Source organism: Scophthalmus maximus, chromosome 11 (genome assembly GCF_022379125.1).
Source record: "Scophthalmus maximus strain ysfricsl-2021 chromosome 11, ASM2237912v1, whole genome shotgun sequence".
Taxonomy (NCBI): Eukaryota; Metazoa; Chordata; class Actinopteri; order Pleuronectiformes; family Scophthalmidae; genus Scophthalmus; species Scophthalmus maximus.
Genome location: NC_061525.1, coordinates 21,585,001 through 21,602,114, shown reverse-complemented (window position 1 = coordinate 21,602,114; position 17,114 = coordinate 21,585,001). Strand labels below are relative to the sequence as shown.

General features: G+C 45.7%; 1 protein-coding gene across 3 annotated transcripts in view; it reads left to right on the top strand.

The window, feature by feature from the left end:
* The first annotated feature begins 5,019 nt into the window (after nt 1–5,019).
* The window catches only part of rap1gap2a (RAP1 GTPase activating protein 2a), a 70,381-nt gene continuing 58,286 nt past the window's right edge, over nt 5,020–17,114 (top strand). The window contains exons 1-2 of one of the 3 annotated variants that reach the window (XM_035622134.2): nt 5,020–5,155; nt 15,868–15,903. In XM_035622134.2, the coding sequence (XP_035478027.2) occupies nt 5,115–5,155; nt 15,868–15,903 (77 nt within the window). In that variant the 5' untranslated portion in view covers nt 5,020–5,114. Of the gene's footprint in view, nt 5,156–12,315; nt 12,575–15,867; nt 15,904–17,114 lie in introns of those variants that run through there. The other 2 variants (XM_035622135.2, XM_035622138.2) reach the window with 2 other exon arrangements.

Below are 17,114 nucleotides of genomic sequence, written 5' to 3'. Positions count from 1 at the left end.
GACACGTGTTCCTGCTGTCGACACGACTGTGACCAGGGCATAAATCTGAGCCGGGGGAAGAAAAAACCCCCCGACCTTGTCGTGGACTCATCTAAATTCACAACGCGTTCAGTCATACCTCTCAGTCAAAGTGGTTTTTTTCTTCAGACAGAAGATATGATATGATGTTTGTGTCAGAGGGACAGAGACAAACATTGGAGTATACACGGTATCAGCATTTTTTATATTATGTATAAATATATATATATATTATATATACATATATTTAGGGCTTAAAGATTGTATTTAATTAAAAGGAATATGCTAAATATTCATATTTTAAAGCAGAGAGAAAAAATGTTCCCTAAAACACACACACACACACTTGCATCGCATACACATTAACCTCCAGAACTGGAAAGCCATTAGGAGACCTAATCGATATTCAATATCTACGCAAGAAGCGAGTCATTACAGCATCACAGGGACTCCGTGGTTGTCAAAATGGCAATCTGTATCTACAGTCCGTGGCTACTCTGTACCATTTATTGCAACACACTCTCAGTTTCCTTGCTGTCTTTTCAGGCTCATCGGCCGGTCTCATCTGTCCAATAGCACTGCGACGCCATCTTGCCCGTGTCTTTTTTAAAATATGATTTATCTCTCTCTGCCTTAGTTCCTCCCCCTTCCCCATCACCTCAGATTCATCACTCATCCATCACTCCGTCAGTCGTCGACCTCCATCACCACCAGTGTCTGGACTCCCCCATGGACTCACATATCATCAAATACTTTTCACTCACTTGTCTCTATACTGATTGATATGTTTTTTTAGAAATGTGCCAATTTTGATTCTATGTTCATCAGTTAGATCCTCTGGTCCAACACGACGAAGGCCAGATGCACGAGGGGCCGGACGGGCGACCTGGAGGGACGTGCTGCGGACTGACCACGTTGGCGGCCTCTGGTGGAGGCCTCCCGCACTACTACCCTGAGCAAAGAGGATGAAGACAGTGAGTAGATCATAGTTTAAAGGTGACACTGCACGTCAAAGTGTCGTCGCCCCCCTTTGACCGATGTAGAGAACATCGGTCAAAGTGTTTCTTGAAAAGTCTTGCTCAGACACACAGTATGATCTACATTGCTGATGGATAATCTCCTTTGTAATCCAGCCGGTGTCGTCCCTCATGTGGCATCACGTGGTCCGGGGCTCGTTCTGCTGGAACCTCACTTCATTTAGCAGGAATCTGTGAAAAAGCGAAGCATGAAAAGAATTTGAAACTGTGCATTTCTGAGATAGATCCAACTCTGATTCACCCGAAAAACATTGGTTTGATGTCCAATCAATAGCGGCCAGAGGGATATTATCACCGCTGTAACAAATGCAGGTTCCCAGGTGATGTTTGAGGGAGTGTACTGTGGAAGCCATTTTTAAAAATACCATTCTGGCAGCATGTGGCAAACTATATTATCGGGGGAGGGGAGCCAGTGCTGGCCAGTTCATAAAGCCAAATTATACTGTATTTCAAGAAGAACAGTTTTGTTATTAGACAAGGATTAAATAGGATTAAATCACTTTGAAACTGAACCAGAGATGCCGACAGGAGACAGGAAGAGAATTGTTTCAGCTTTTTGACTTTGAAAAATGGTAAATGGAAGTTATTCTTCTTATTTTTTTGTGGATTAACCGTTATTGTGACCAGACGGACGCAGTTAACATGATGATCAGGATTTGAGTTCCCTTCATAAAACATAGAAGAATAGAATATTTTCTTCATGTCACAGAGTAAATCAAATATTGTCGCCCATGGAAAATGGGTCCAGGGGAGGTTTAGTTGCAGGAACTGAATCCTGCAGACATAGTGAGACCTGTTAAGTCTGGCTTGCATTAAGCAAGACGTGCGCCACCAGCCACCAGCCACCAGCCACCAGCCACCAGCCCACTCCCCTGACATGTTGCCTGTTACTGAAGCCCACGGAGACAGATTTAGGCCTGCGGAGGCTGCGGAGCTCTTGTTACGATGGCAGACGGCATGAGCCGGCGATGCGCGCTGTCATAAAAACCGAACACCCGCCCAGGGCGCCTCCAATTTAGAATCAGACGAATCCTGCTCTTTAATAATGCAAGTAACTGATTTGGATGCGGATGAAGGGTTGCTATGCGTGTGTTTGAAGTTCACCGTTGACAGCCGGTTTCTGCGAATCCACTTAAACTATATTTGAATGTCTCGTATGTGCACCAACAGTACAGCGCTGGGCACAGTACAGTCGGCCACGAGACAGCCAGTCTTATCTCAACCTTTGGCAGACCTCCAACCAACACTTTCTAACTGGTTTCCAAGGCAACCCCCAACCAGCAGGACCAATTAGAATTGACAAAGGAGCCGCAAGAGCTAAACTGCCTGGAGATTGGAGGAAAAGACGAAAACACAAACAAAACACACTTCTGTACCGTGTGAGATTGTGCGTGTGTATATGTGTGTGTGTGTGTGTGTGTGTGTGTGTATTTGTGTGTGTGTGTGTGTGTGGAGTGCGACACAGAGACGGCGGCTTCGCCTGAGCACCGTGCACCTATGGGCTCAGTCGTGTCGGCTTCGGTCGACCCATTAGGGGAGAAAGGATTTAATTAAAGCTGCTATCACGCCGTCCCCTCTCACCGTTTCTCTCTCTCTCCATGTGTGTTATTAGAGCCGCGGGCAGAGAAACCAGATCAATAAGAAATAGTCTAGAGTGGCTGACGTTCCGTTTTCTTTTTCTGTTTTCCTTTTCCTGTTCAGGCCATCAGGCGAACACTGTGGCCTCTGGGCCGCGCATCTATCACAAGCTGCGCGCCCGCGCGTGTGTGTGCGTGCGTGCGTGTGTGTGTGTGTGTGTGTGTGTGTGTGTGTGTGTGTGTGTGTGATTGATCTGAAAGCCTTTGTACTTCAATGGGGGATCTACTTAAGTGAATGTGATCCCATGGTGTGTGTGTGTTGTGTGTGTGTGTGTGTGTGTGTATCATTGCCTGTGAGTTGACATGTGTGTGAAATATCAGAAATATTGACCTTTACTGTAAAAGCAATACACATCTGGCCAAAATTGATTGAAGACTGAAATCTAACTTGTCCTTGTCTGTTTTACAACAGGAAAACACAGCATGTGAGATGGAGGGAGAGTTTAGATTTTTGTGTAAACAGCATTTAACATTGGCAGTGACAATACAACAGAGATAAGAACCAAGCTGCAGAAACTGCTCCCTGGCCTTTTTGTATTTTCTGCTGAGGCCGCGAGCTCAGACTTGGTAAATCCCTGCGCTCCGCAGACGCTGTCGTTTTCTGTTGTGGCACCATTCATTCAAATCATACTTCTGCAAAGTCAGAGAAACTGTTCAAATCAGATTGTAATTCGATATCTCGGGAATGTCTGACAGTCCTGAAAAATAACCACAACCGCGTCGCCCCACACCAGCGGCACAATATCCGCACAGCCAAACTTCAAACACTTAAACTCGCAAAAGTTGCTAATTTAGTTTGATAATGTGACTACAATGCGTCGAAAACTAACAGGAGGGTTAGGGTTTTTTTACTGAAGTGGCAACCAACCTTGAGTTTTGCATTTTGACCAGTGCCATCTTGTTAGTTTTTGCAACTGGAAGTATAATTGGGGGTGTGGCCTGACTGAGAGCTCGTCCCACTGCGCAACCACCTACACCTGCAACCATGCACCGATTGGACGGTTGTCAATCACGCTGTAAATGAAACTTATTATTATTAGTAGTAGTATTATCCGCGCTCCAATGTGTATTTTACTCTAAATGAGTCCACACTTTACAAAATTAACATCGTGCTGATATTGTAGAAGACTTGAAACTAGAGATCGAACCATACAAACTCCTCAGGAAAATGTTTGCTGGCGTTATAAATCAAGTAGAAGAGTCATTGTCTGATAGACTTCTATAGAAACAATCGGGGGAGTCGCCCTCTGCTGGTGATTCCGGAGAATACTGGCTTCAGTCACTTCTGCATTGGCCTCATATTGTTTCAATTTTTTCAGTTCATAGTTTGCCCCCATTCTACTTCCATTGCATGAACGCAGAGAAAAAGCTAACTGGACGGCTGAGGGAGGGGGCGCTATATCAAGCTACCCTGGCAAAAATAGCACAGCTAGCCTCGGCTTGATCTGAAATATGTTTCGCTTGCGGCTATAGTTGAAAAAGAACCACTTTCATATGGCACCATTTTGTGAAGTCAGTTACTTATTCCACATAATTGAATGAGGCACTTTCTTAATCTATTTGGGGTAAAGAAAAAAAAACAAATAAATGATCGGATACGAATATAAATATATGAATATTAGAAGTAAATATATTTGTCCCCCGCATTGTACAAATACAGATTATTGTTTTTTAAGTCAATTTAACCTTTATTCGTTTCGCTTCCTAGTGTCTGCTTTGGCAGTGCAAGTTACTCTGGTGTCAAGACCTGAAATTCGATTTTCAGATTTAGTTTTTTTGATTTCTTCCCAGGATGTAAAGTTGGATTACAGTGTGTGTGTGTGTGTGTGTGTGTGTGTGTGTGTGTGTGACGTGTGGTCAATGCCGGTTTTAATGACGAGCGGGGGGGGGGTACTCAGAACCCGTCTTCGCCCCGGGGGGTCGTGGTCTTTTAACTTTCCCGTGCCCTCACCTCACTGCCTCCCTCTTCCTCCTCCCTTGTTCATCTCCCTTTTCTTCCGTCTTCTTCCTTTACTCCTGGTCGTCCGTTCTCTCCTGCCTTTTGTTCTTCCGTCAGCCTCTCTTCAGTCTCTTCCGTCCACACCTTCCACTCTGTCTGTCTTAAAAAGGCTTTAAAGGAGTTTAGGCGTAGCCCTCTCCATGGTAACACCATCTCCCATTCTCTCTTCCTCTTCCTCTGCCTCTCTCTCTCTCTCTCTCTCACACACACACACACACTCACAAACACACATTATTTTTCTCTCCCTCTCTCATCTCATAACTCTACCCTGTGCTTTATCGCTGTACCCTCCCCCCTTGTATGCTCTCCCTCTCCCCCGACCCTCTCTCTGTTCCCCTCTCCTTCTCACGCACATTCACTCAACCTCTCCTGCTCTCCGGCCGCCGGTCTCCCGCTCATGCTGCACCATCCTCCGGCCGCGAGATGTTCACCCCAGCTTGCAAAGGATCGCCAGGGGAGGCGAGGTAAGGTTTTTTTATCTTCATTTCATTACTCTCGTTTCCTCTGGAGCCGAAACACGGGGGGGGGCGCGTTCCTGCTGCTGCTGCTGACAACAGCAAACTGGAAGCCAAATGACTGATGGGAAGAGTGTGTGTGTGTGTGTGTGTCTGTGTCTGTGTGTGTCTGTGTGTGTGTGTGTGAGTGTGTGTGAGTGTGTGTGTGAGTGTGTGTGTGTGTGTGTGTGTGAGTGTGTGTGTGTGTGTGTGTGTGTGTGTGTGTGTGTGTGTGTGCTGATTTATGTGAGAACTCTCCAGCTGGAGTACTGGCGGCGTGTGTGAGTTACAGGTTAGGGCACTTGTGATCTGCATGCACACACAGTCAGGTGTGAAGTGGAAATGATTTACCGAGGTTCTCCGTTCCTCTCCTCAACTCGAGGAAAATATGAGGCTGCCTGTGTTTTTATTTGTGTTACGTGTGTGGAGTAGTCATTATCGTGCGTGCGTGCGTGCGTCGTGTGTGTGCGTGCGTGCGTGCGTGCGTGTGTGTGTGTGTGTGTGTGTAGTTGAGAGCCAGTGGAAGCCTGGTGGCACATAAATTCTGCAACGGTGCTGCATTGTGTGGTTGTGCTGCTACATTCTCTCACAGTCTATGACACCCTTGTGTGTTGTGTGTACATTTGATTTGGGGGGGGGGGGGGGGCGTGCAGGTTTTTTTCTTTTTCTTTTTTCTTAATGCGAATAAGAAATGAGATGTGTTCTGAACTGTGTGTGAGCCAAAGGGTGAACGTCTTCATGCATGAATTTTCCAGCGTGTGTGTTGGTGTTTGTTTGTGTGTGTGTGTGTGTGTGTGTGTGTGCCAGTGGGTATTCATTCATGTTCATGTGCACATGCAGTCCATGATGAGTTTGTTTAATATGTGTAAAGCAAAAGTCCCCCAGAGGAAACGGGCCTGGTCCCTGTGTACTGCAGAGGGGAGAGGCGGAGAGATTCATGCGTCCTTTTCCCCCCGAGGAAGGATTGTGTGTGCCTATATATATATATATATATATACATGTATATATATATTAAAACATTGTTCAGACATATCTAGCAAGAGATTCATGTTTTCCTTTGCTCTTAAGGAAGGTAAAGGTCTGTGTGACATAGATCAAATATTTCTGCAGAGGAGAACTAATGAGGGGCACGATATCAGGAATTCTCTTTACTTGTTTTCTGTGTTTTTTTTAAAGTGAGACTATAATATAAAATGATTGTATCTGTGAGGGGGGGAGGGGACGACGACGACGACGACGCACCGTTCCTTCGGTACATAACAGTTTGCGTCTACAGTTGTATTTGGCCAGAAGCTCATGTTGGCTAATTGTTAATAAAGTCATAATTGGACATTACTGAGTCGGTTCACTGGCTTTTACGACTATTCTGAAGCACTTCTCATTACCTCGCCATTGCCATTTGTGAAATATGTTCATTGCTGTTGGGGCACCGTCGATGACGTGAAACACCTTAACTCCATCGTTAGTATCCCACCATGTCGTGTTTCTGGGTAATTCTGCCTTATTATGAGCTCCGAGGCACATTTTTCCACGGCTCTCACTGAGCAGTGTTTTTGTTTTAGCACAAAGACGTGTTTTTTTTATTGTGTACATATCTGGGTCACTGTGCTTCATGTGGATCTATAATCCTTCAGCCCGAGGTACAAATGGTTCCGCGATTGCCGACTTTGGAGTTTTTGTTTTTCGTCCTTTGCGGTTTCCAAGATCGTGCTCATGTCGAGACTCCCGACGCAGCAGAACAGCAGAGTAAGGGGCTCGACGAACGTTCTGCACGACCGGTGTAACAGGCCGACATAAACCCCTCAACAGACTACGCCCGGGGTTAAAGTGGGCGGGGGTATAAACTGGACTAACACAGATTATACACGAGGTATAAAACAGGCTAGGCTATTTCATACCCCCCCCCAGATTATACCCCCTCACACACACACACACACACACACTCAGAAACCAGCCCTATGAGAGTTCTCGCTAAACTAGCTTCATTTAAAATAGCATCATGTTGCGTTCAGGTGCACAATAATCTATTCATACACCCCCTGACCCCTGAGCCTCAGATCTGAAGATTTTTGTGATCGCTTTTTCCTCATTTTATTTCATCCATCACTTAATATGCTAAATCCAGTGTATTGTTCGCCCGAGTTATGAAAAACACAAGGTGGGCATAACCCGGCCCAAAATGTATAAATTATCATCGGAAAAATGTTAGGCGGGGGGTTAATGTGGGCCGCAAAGACAGAGATGCCCCTCACGTCTTGACAAAAGTCAAAAGCGTACACACACCTCTCCTCCTCCGATACTTCCTCTGCTCGTCATCAACCCTCCTTCATTACTAATCCACCCTCAGTCTGTCAACACCTCTCGCTTCCCTTGGTCCCTCCCTCATCCTTTCCCCTCTCGCACCTCCATCACTTCCTCTGTCGCCCACACACGCACGCACACACGCACACACGCACACACACACGCACACACGCACACACACACACACACACACACACACACACACACACACACACACTCACACGCTCCTCAGGTGATTAAGTGTAATTTCCAAGTCACATGGGGACATCTTCCTTTCTTTTGGCCTTTGTCGCTCGTCACCTCTGCAGTTCCTCCCTGATGTTCTTCAGTTCACTTCTTTTTTCTTTCCTCTTTCTTTGGCACCAATTGATTCCGAACCAAATCGGTCTTTTCCGCCAGCCTCCATTCCCTCGACGACTCTGCTGACGCGATCAATGGCAACTTTGACGGTGTGACACATGAGTCACCGCAGCAGCGGGTTTATTTCGTGTCTTCCCATTTAATTGTGACAAAAGAAAAAAGAAAGAAAAGACGATGGAGGAAATTGCCATGTTCTCGGTGTAAAGCTGATTAAACACTTTGTGTGTGGGCGTTTGCAGTTTCCCCCCCTGCGGGAGTTTCTCATCGTATCTTCCAACATCTTGGGGTCGACGTGTTGCTCTTCAAGCCCTCCTTCCCTCTCTGAGCTGCAGTGAAGGGGACGTTCACGAATTTAATGGATGTTTCTTCTCCGATCAATGTCGTCCGGAAGAGCGAACAACGGGAGGGATGAGGGCTGAAGGCACCGCGGAGGCCGTGGGCGGAGGACGTGCAGTGTATCTCTGTGTGTGTGTGTGTGTGTGTGTGTGTGTGTCTCTGTGTGTGTGTGTGTGTGTGTGTGTGTGTGTGTGTGTGTGTGTGTGTGTGTGTGTGTGTGTACGTGTACGTGTGCGTGAGTGTGAGTGATCTGGAGGAGTGGGTGTATGGGTGGGCTTGCTGTCACTGTCACTAAGATTCCCCAACAGGCTGAATAACTTTGAGCGGGGGCGACAAAAATAGAACGAAACAAAGAGGAAGATTTCGTGAAGGAGGATCATGAACAATGATAGATTGAGCGATATGAAAACAAGCTCAAGGAATAGAGAGAAAAGTACAAGATGTGCTCCAGCGGTCACAGCAACGGAGGCCTTATCATAGAGCAACGATTCTTTATCATCTCTTCATTTAAAAGATTCATTTCATTCATCCGGTGGAGTCGACTGGTCGTGAAGTGCCTCAGTTTGTGAAGATGAGTCGATAATGATAAAAGGATGCTTGAGTCCTCAGCACGGTTCTAATCAAGATCACAGTGTGCACAGGATGTGTTTTCATATTTTTATGGCCAAGCTTTATTGGTGCACCCGTGTGTTTGTGTGTGTGTGTGTGTGTGTGTGTGTGTGTGTGTGTGTGTGTGTGTGTCATTTTGTGTGAATCATATTTGTTTCATCACGCTCAGAGCAGCAGATGGTGATATTTCATCCATTAATCCAATTTTTTTTTCTTCAAACAAATACATGGAAGTCTGGTCAGGACTGTTTGATTACTCTGATCATCACAACTCAATGACGTGATTAGCTCGAGATATCATGTTTTCACAATTATATTACAAGGATCTCATAACATATGTCATATAATGATAATGTTCCTTGATATGATTTTGGCTCAAGTAGAGGACTCATTACATCGTGAGTACAATCAAATAAGATGATTACAGTTGACCGTAAATCATTATCCATAATTGTGATTTGCAGGATGACTGACCTGTGACACAATTATGCTTATTAATTAAGGGGAGGTGTCCAGAAAACAGCTGTACCTGACTGGTCTGTTTACAGGTACGCATATTAATAAATATGGCATTTGGAAATATTGTTTGGCTGTCGTTCAGTGTGCAGGATTGATTCCATTGTGCTTCGCCGAGCATCTGTGTGTGTGTGTGTTGTAAGAGATGTTGACGGATGCGGTTGAGACAGAAGCCATTAAAGCACAGCGGCATCAGCTCTAAATCTGCGGCCCTCCTGGAAAACCTCACATGACTAAGTAACCGATTAGAGACTCAGTGGAGGTGGATGAGGGAGGTGGATGAGGGAGTGGAGGTCCCTCACGTGTGCCAGGGTGTGTTCCACCACCGCCCCCCTGGGAGTCCACATGATGACTAAATACCTTATTACATGGTGGGGAGAGAGAAGGGAGGAGAGGGGAGGAACCAGAGTAATAAAGATGGAAGCATCATCTGTCTGGATTGATGCAGAGAAATGAAAGAAAAGAAAGAAACTCGGTTCGATAGGAGAGAGGAACAGAGATATAAATGCAAAGAGAAGTGTTATCTTTTCACTCGCGCTGCATCATTATGTTTAGCACAATTCATTCATAACATAATGAAGGCAATAATGAAGGCAACTTTTTTTTGTATTGCACTCTTCATACACCGAGGCAAGTGCTTCACACAACGTTAAAATAATACAGTATATGTATAATGACAATAATTCATTAAAGTGCGGAAGAAATACAGAGAAGACGTTCACAAAATTAAAAAAGAAGAGGAAAAAAGTGTATATATATTATATAGTATATATATATATATATATATATATATATTGATATTACAAAGGGTGGTGTACCAGGCAATTAGCTTTGGCCTGGTTCTTCTCTGAGTCTTTCTCCGACACACACACACACACACACACACACACACACACACACACACACACACACACACACACACACACACACTGTACAGTACTGCACCTCCTCCGCCCACGGCCTCCACGGTGCCTCCAGTCCTCGTCCTTTGTTCGCTCTTCCGGACGACATCGATCAGAGACAAAACATCAGTCAAAGTTCTAATAACCACGTTAAAATTCAGCAAAGGTTACTGCTGCTAATAAATACTGAAGTCAACGCATGTACAGTAGCGGGAAAACCTCCCCGCGCTGACCTCCTGACACGCGCTGCCGTTTCGGTGGTGACACACGAAAATGCGCATGTGTGGGTGTGAAAGGTCTCGACGCGCCTCGCGACAATGCCGACGCGTTGGGCCTGTAACAGAGCGGCGACACGAGGACGAGCGTGTGAATCTTTGCAGACTCTTTGCAGAGATCAGACAATATCTTTGACAAGTCGTGTCATGTTCTTGGAGGTGAGGGAAAGCAGCATCATCGCTTAGAGAGAGAACTGAGGCGACAAGAGGAAGAACTGGATGTGGCATAAGCAGGTTAAATGAATGGATTATTGTGCACCTGAACGCAACATGATGCTATTCTAAAGTTCCATTTATTCTGAGGATAATATGAAAAGAGTCTGTGCACGACACATCCACTAAATTAATATATAATTCTTTCTCTGTGTTAATGTGCGCAGGCGTCGTTGTCACTAAAAAAACAGGAAGCTTGATTCAAAAATTGTAGCATTTTTACTGAGTTGTTTGCAACAGTTTCCTTCTTCTACTAGTGTGTGTGTGTGTGTGTGAGTGTGTGTTCATAATGATAATATTTCATCGTGCAACCTTTTGACCATAATCACTCTCAACAGCCTTCAGCGGTGCTTGATTGGTTTCCCGGATTCAGTAAGTACTCGTTGAGCTGATTGTAAATCGAATCACGAACTCCGTTCACGGAAGAACGGAACGCGAGGGTTCACGTTCGCTCTGAACAAGAAAAATGAAAACCTGTAACCTCCTCGGGGGACGTCGTTTCACGTCTCATCTTTTGGCTCCTTTCATTCTGTTATCTAACATATTGTACTGTAAGAACAAGCCGGTAGAAAAAAACCCTTAGAAATAAGTATTTATGCAAGTGAGCGTCACCTTTGTGAGTTTCATGCCCTTCTCTTGTGGGATGACAACATTTCAAATCCTATTTTCAGTATCTACACACTTACATTATATTATACTGTATCCCTGAAATACACGTGTCATTTCATACTGAAATGAAAACTAATTTTTACCTATAAACCTCTGTTAACCCCCCAGGAAAAGTAAAGTTTGGACGAAGCTCTCTTGAACTCTCTTCTGCCGCAGGATGTGTGTGAACTGAGAGCGAGACCCGTCGACTGGGGCGTGAGGAGGAAGAGCGTCAGGAAGGACACTCCCTTCGGTCACAACACGGGGAGGGGGGGGGGGTTCTATTTGCATGCTGTTGCCTATTCGCTTAAATGGTACGGCGTGATCATTTACTCTCTGTTAGGAAATGAATCCAGTTTTTCAAACCAAGACTCCTCCCAATGTGGTCCTAGTGGAGACCGTGAGTCCGCCCTGTGCACAGAGCGACAGCAAGTTACACGACACATGTCAAAGTCAAGCGAGCGTTTGAAATGATGGGGTTTGACACTCGGACCTCCGTGTTGTTTCCCCTGGCACCGGGCTGCAGGTCTCATGTGGAGCGGGTGTTTTCTAATTGCCAGAAGCGCCGGCTCATTCAGGGGCGGGTAGTTTTTTGGGTGTGAACAGTGGTGATAGAAACTCTGTGACCTGGGGGGGGTCACAGTCTTGAAAGTTGGTTCAAGACTCTGCTGCAGCCACAGCTCCATGTGCGTGTGCGTGTGTGTGTGTGTGTGTGTGTGTGTGTGTGTGTGTGTGTGTGTGTGGGAAACAAACACTGTGTCAGAAACCTTGCTCCTCCCCCCTCAGTGTACCTGTGTGTGTGTGTGTGTGTGTGTGTGTGTGTGTGTGTGTGTGTGTGTGTGTGTTTAACAGCCTGTGACTGTATACAGGAAAGTAGTTGACAGGTCAAGTGGCAAAGTGAGGAACGACAGCTCTGGAGAGAGAGATAGAGAGAGGGAGAGAGAGGAGAGGTGTGACGGCCGGAGAGGGTGAGACAAAGGAGGGGTGAGAAAAGGGGCAAATAGAGACAAAACCAGAGAGAGAGAGAGAGAGAGAGAGAGAGTGGGAGGGAAGTAGGGAGGTAGAGAGAGCGAGAGAAAGTGCAACAGTACGTGAGTGTGGAGAGAAAGAAACTGACGGCAGGACAGACATCCCCCAGAGGAGAGAGACTGAGAGGCTGCTGAGGAAAAAGTTCAGGTCTGCAAAATGCTGAGGAGGAGGAGAAGCTTGTCATTCGGTGGATTTGGATGGTACGTTCTCTTCTCACTGGATGCCAGTGTGTGTGTGTGTGTGTGCGTGTGTGTGTGTGTGTTGCATTATGTATGCATTTGCTCACGAACACACATTATGCACATTATGATTATTGTTGTTCAGTGAGTGTGAATGATGTACACATTGTGCTGCTGCAATGTGTTTGCTGGTGTTTTATGCGCGCGCCCCCGTGTGTGTGTGTGTGTGTGTGTGTGTGTGTGTGTACAGAAATCTAAACTTTTTATCTAAAAAGGAAGGATGGGTGGAGTGCTCACCTCTAACCCTCTGACAGCTGTTTGTGTGGTGTCCGTGTGTGTGTGTGTCTGTTTGTGTGTGTGTGTGTGTGTGTGGTGCGGTGCGGTGTGGTGTGTGTGTGTAATGTACAGTTTCACTCTGCGCTGTCTCCATTCAGCGAGGGAGTACGATCAACAGTCTGCTTTGTCCTTATCTCTCTCTCTCTCTCTCGCTGTCCGTCGTTGTTGCTGTCGTCCCTCTCGCTGCCGTGTTTTGTTGAGAAGAGTTCCCATGATGCAGCAGTGAAGAAGGTGCCAGGGAGCCCATTTAGTCCTGAATGCGCCGATACACTCGGATGGAGTGTTTTTGTTTTCGGCCCCCCCCGCAGGCTGCTGGTCGCTGTCCGCCCCTTACGCGCCGCTTCACAGCACTTAACGTTCCCGGGCCGAGGCGGAGAACGAGAAAGGATCAGATGCTTTTCAGAGAAATCTTTTTAGTTTACACATGAAGTCGACATGAGGACTTCATGGAGAATGTGTACAATGTCTCGTGTGGCTCTGCAGGAGATTCCCAGTGTTGCAAGTGGAGGAATAACAGTTGCATTATGGGAAATGCAGGATTGTGGATTTTTGGAGCTTTACCCATATAAGGGACTAGAAGTCAGGATATCTGAGTCCCTGCAATCTCAGTCTTCGTTAAATCTGTCTCCGGACTTTGAGGGGAACTCAAAACTAAACTGTCGGAGTGTTTGTTTCACAAAATTCCTTGGAAACAATGGAAACACGTTGTATCAACTAGCTGGCACAAGTTTTCCATTTTCTTCTTGAAGACTGAATATGAGATGAAACGTCTTCTGCAGCACGATTGTTCCTGCCGGCAAATTTTGCTGAAAGTAAAAGCAGAGCTTGTCCAGCGGATTACTCGGAAGAGATTATAATAAGCTTTAACAAATTACCTTTCATAAGCATCTTCCTAATTCTGAACACATGATCTTAAATGAGGGGGGGGGGGGGGCTTCATGTTGGTGACATCTGGACTCTGTTGTCATTTATATTACCACCCACACATGATTTAAAAAAAAATAAAGTTTTTAAAAACACTAACATTTTCCGTGTGGTTTATGAATGTTAATAGTTTTGACAGATATGAATGCATGGCTGGCTCGATACTGAGAGTCAGATGGCGAGCTGTTTGGGTGTGTGTGTGTGTGTGGAGCTGACTGTGAGGAGGCAGGCCTTTTGTAAACTTAGTTCAAACCAATTCCACCACGGTCGGTCGTATAGTATCCCCCCCCCCCCCCCCCCCCCCCCCCCCCCTTCTCAGATCTGGGGTGAGAAAAAAGCCTCCACATGACAGTAGGATGCGCGTGTGATTACGATGACTCACTCGGTGGCCGGTGAATCTTCTTAAGGGCTCAGAGATAAATCATGTGAGGGCACACACACACACACACACACACACACACACCGGTGCGAGGGGAACATCGCAGCATCCGCATAGGATTTGAAGTGCGACTGTGTCCTGTTCGTAACATGACCTGCGTGTTGTTTTCCTTCTGCTGATGCCGCACTGTAGCTGATACTATTCAGAAACCTCTGGAAAACAAATTATATTCAAAACATCCAGCTTGGGGCGCTGGCATGCGGTTAAAACAGTGTGTGTGTGTGTGTGTGTGTGTGTGTGTGTGTGTGTGTGTGTGTGTGTGTGTGTGTGTGTGTGTGTGTGTGTGTGTGTGTGTGTGTGTGTGTGTGAGTGTGTGTGTGTGTGTGTGTACACTGTCGTATTTGAATGGATGCTTTTGCATCAAATGGATTTGGATCTGTTCTAATTTGATTGGATTACAGAATTAAAGATGATGATATATTGTCCTTACAGGCACTGAACACACACACGCACACACACACGCACACACACACACACACACACATTACATATACCCACGTATTCGTGTGTACGGTTTCCCCACCTGCCTCACACACAGATCCTCCGCCGTTATTGACGGTAAACAGAAACTGAACTGAAAAAAAAGGTTTAAGATTATTAAATTACTGGCACAGATTTTTTCCCATGTTTCAGTGTGAACAGTGCGAAGTGAAGCGTGAACAGACCAGCGTGGCCGGTCTGAGCAGCTGAAGCGGTGAAGTAACCTTGTTACGATCAAGTCAGAGATTATCCCCGGCTCTGTACGGTGACTGTTCTTCGTGTACGTTTTTAAAGATAATCTGCACATTTATTTTTGCTTGGGTCGTTCAAATTTTACCAATGACCAAGAACCTGGTGGCTACTGAACGTTCAGAGGATTTTCTAGAAACGTACTGGACCCAAATGCATGAAAAGGCAATTTACATACGGCAAACTAAGACAGAGAACACAGGGTGTAAGTACAAGGAGAGAGACGGACAGTTGGAAACAATGAGGGAAGGTGGGGGAAAAAATGGAGGGAAACAAAATGGCCGACAAGAAGGGACCCAAACCAAGATGGGAGGAGCCATCAAAAAACACAAAAAAAGCCACACGTACAAACTGAAACCCAGAGGTCAGATGCAGGACGTGACCTCGTGGCTTGTTTTGTGTTCACTAAGTGTTGTTCTTTCCAAATCTGGTCCAATCCGTGGGATTAAACACCGGTGGACTTCGGACAAGGCGTGGAAACGTCTCGGAGGTGACGGAGAGAGGAATCGAGGCACCGAGCAAGATTTCAAATGCCCCGGGGCGAGTGTCTGAAAAGTTACGTTGGAGTGAAATATCAGTCTTTGCCCTTTTTAATACACCTGCAGTAGCGCGTCCAAAATTCAATTTCCCGCTTTGCCAATATGGAGTTATCAGGGTAAATGTATTTATTTCAGCATAAAATGTGGAAAAAGGTGACTGGGTGTTTTCTGAATGAGGTCGTGAATCCCACTCCTTGATTTGCATCTCTTTCTTTTACTCACTTGACTCGTACTTTTTGTCCGTGCTGCAAAGAATTCAGAAAGAAATTAGATTTTGAGACATGATCAGTAACATTCTCTCTCTCTCTCTCTCTCTCTTTGTGTGTGTGTCTCTCTTTCCTCTCCAGGATCGACAAGTCCACTCTGTCTGTGCTGAAGGCTCGGTGAGTGTCTTACGCGTTTCTGCTCTCTGAATCCGCCTCCTTCGTATTATCTGTGCATCAGGTCAAAGTTAATATCCCGATCGTGGTCGAGTTCGGCCGGGGGGCCGTAACTTGTGTCCAACGTGCTCGCGGAGGGGAAAACACCCGGGGAGCGCCGATGTGTGTAACTGCCCCGGAAGTTCTGCCCCTCGGGCTGAAAGTGAGGAGGTTCGATGAAAAAAGATCTGCAGACGAACCTCGGGATAAGAATAAAAGAATGAATGAAAACAGCCCTGTATTTTTTTTAACAAATGAACTAAGTAAAGTACTTTTTGTTGCACGATATAATGTCCAAGAAATGACTTTGCCATAAACAATATTATCGTCATTTTACGATTGATCTTGAGCTCGCAGTATATTGGTCCTACACGATTTGTGTTGGCTGCTGAGAGAAATGCTCTCCAAAGTTTAGACTTTGCGTTTAGGCCTCAGACAAAAGAGAGCAATTTGAAGACATTGTTGCATTTAGAAAAATGTTCAGAAATCCATATTTTCTGACATTTTTACAGACCAAACCAGCAAAGGGATTAATCACACGACGAGAACAGACGAGAGAAGCAGCGAGACTTCGCTGGACTGACGTTGACGTTCACTCTTATCTTCGACAAACACAAAAACATATTAATAACCTGCGTTCATATTCATGTATGGTACGATACGTCGACAACGTAACCTTTTCGTGACCCGCCTGGTGGTTCGACCACATCTCTAATTCTTTACTCATAGTCAGACTTGTGCAAATGTTCCATAATCATGAGATATGTTCAACGTTAGTATGAACATTAAAAACGTCCACTTAAAAAGTTCTTTTTCTTTTTTTCTTTTGGCGAGGTTGAAGAAAGTGGAGACGTCATCGAGTCCTCGCTCCTTTTTTCCAAAACCAAAAACCAAAACCCTTTGTTCTCATTGTCGTCCTGTCCCAGCCTGCGACGGTGGAGGAGGATGAGGCCGCGGTGAACAATGGTGCCTCATTTCAGACTGTCTGCAACCTTGGCAGCTTTCACATCGTACGCTGAAAGACAGGAGAGGAAAAACAAGGTCGAGCGTTCGATTCCCACAGGAGGCACTTGAAGACACGTGTGTGTGTGTGTGTGTGTGTGTGTGTGTGTGTGAGCTGTGTGTGTAGCTCAGAACGGCCCCACGGGGGTAATTGTTAATATCCAATTACATAA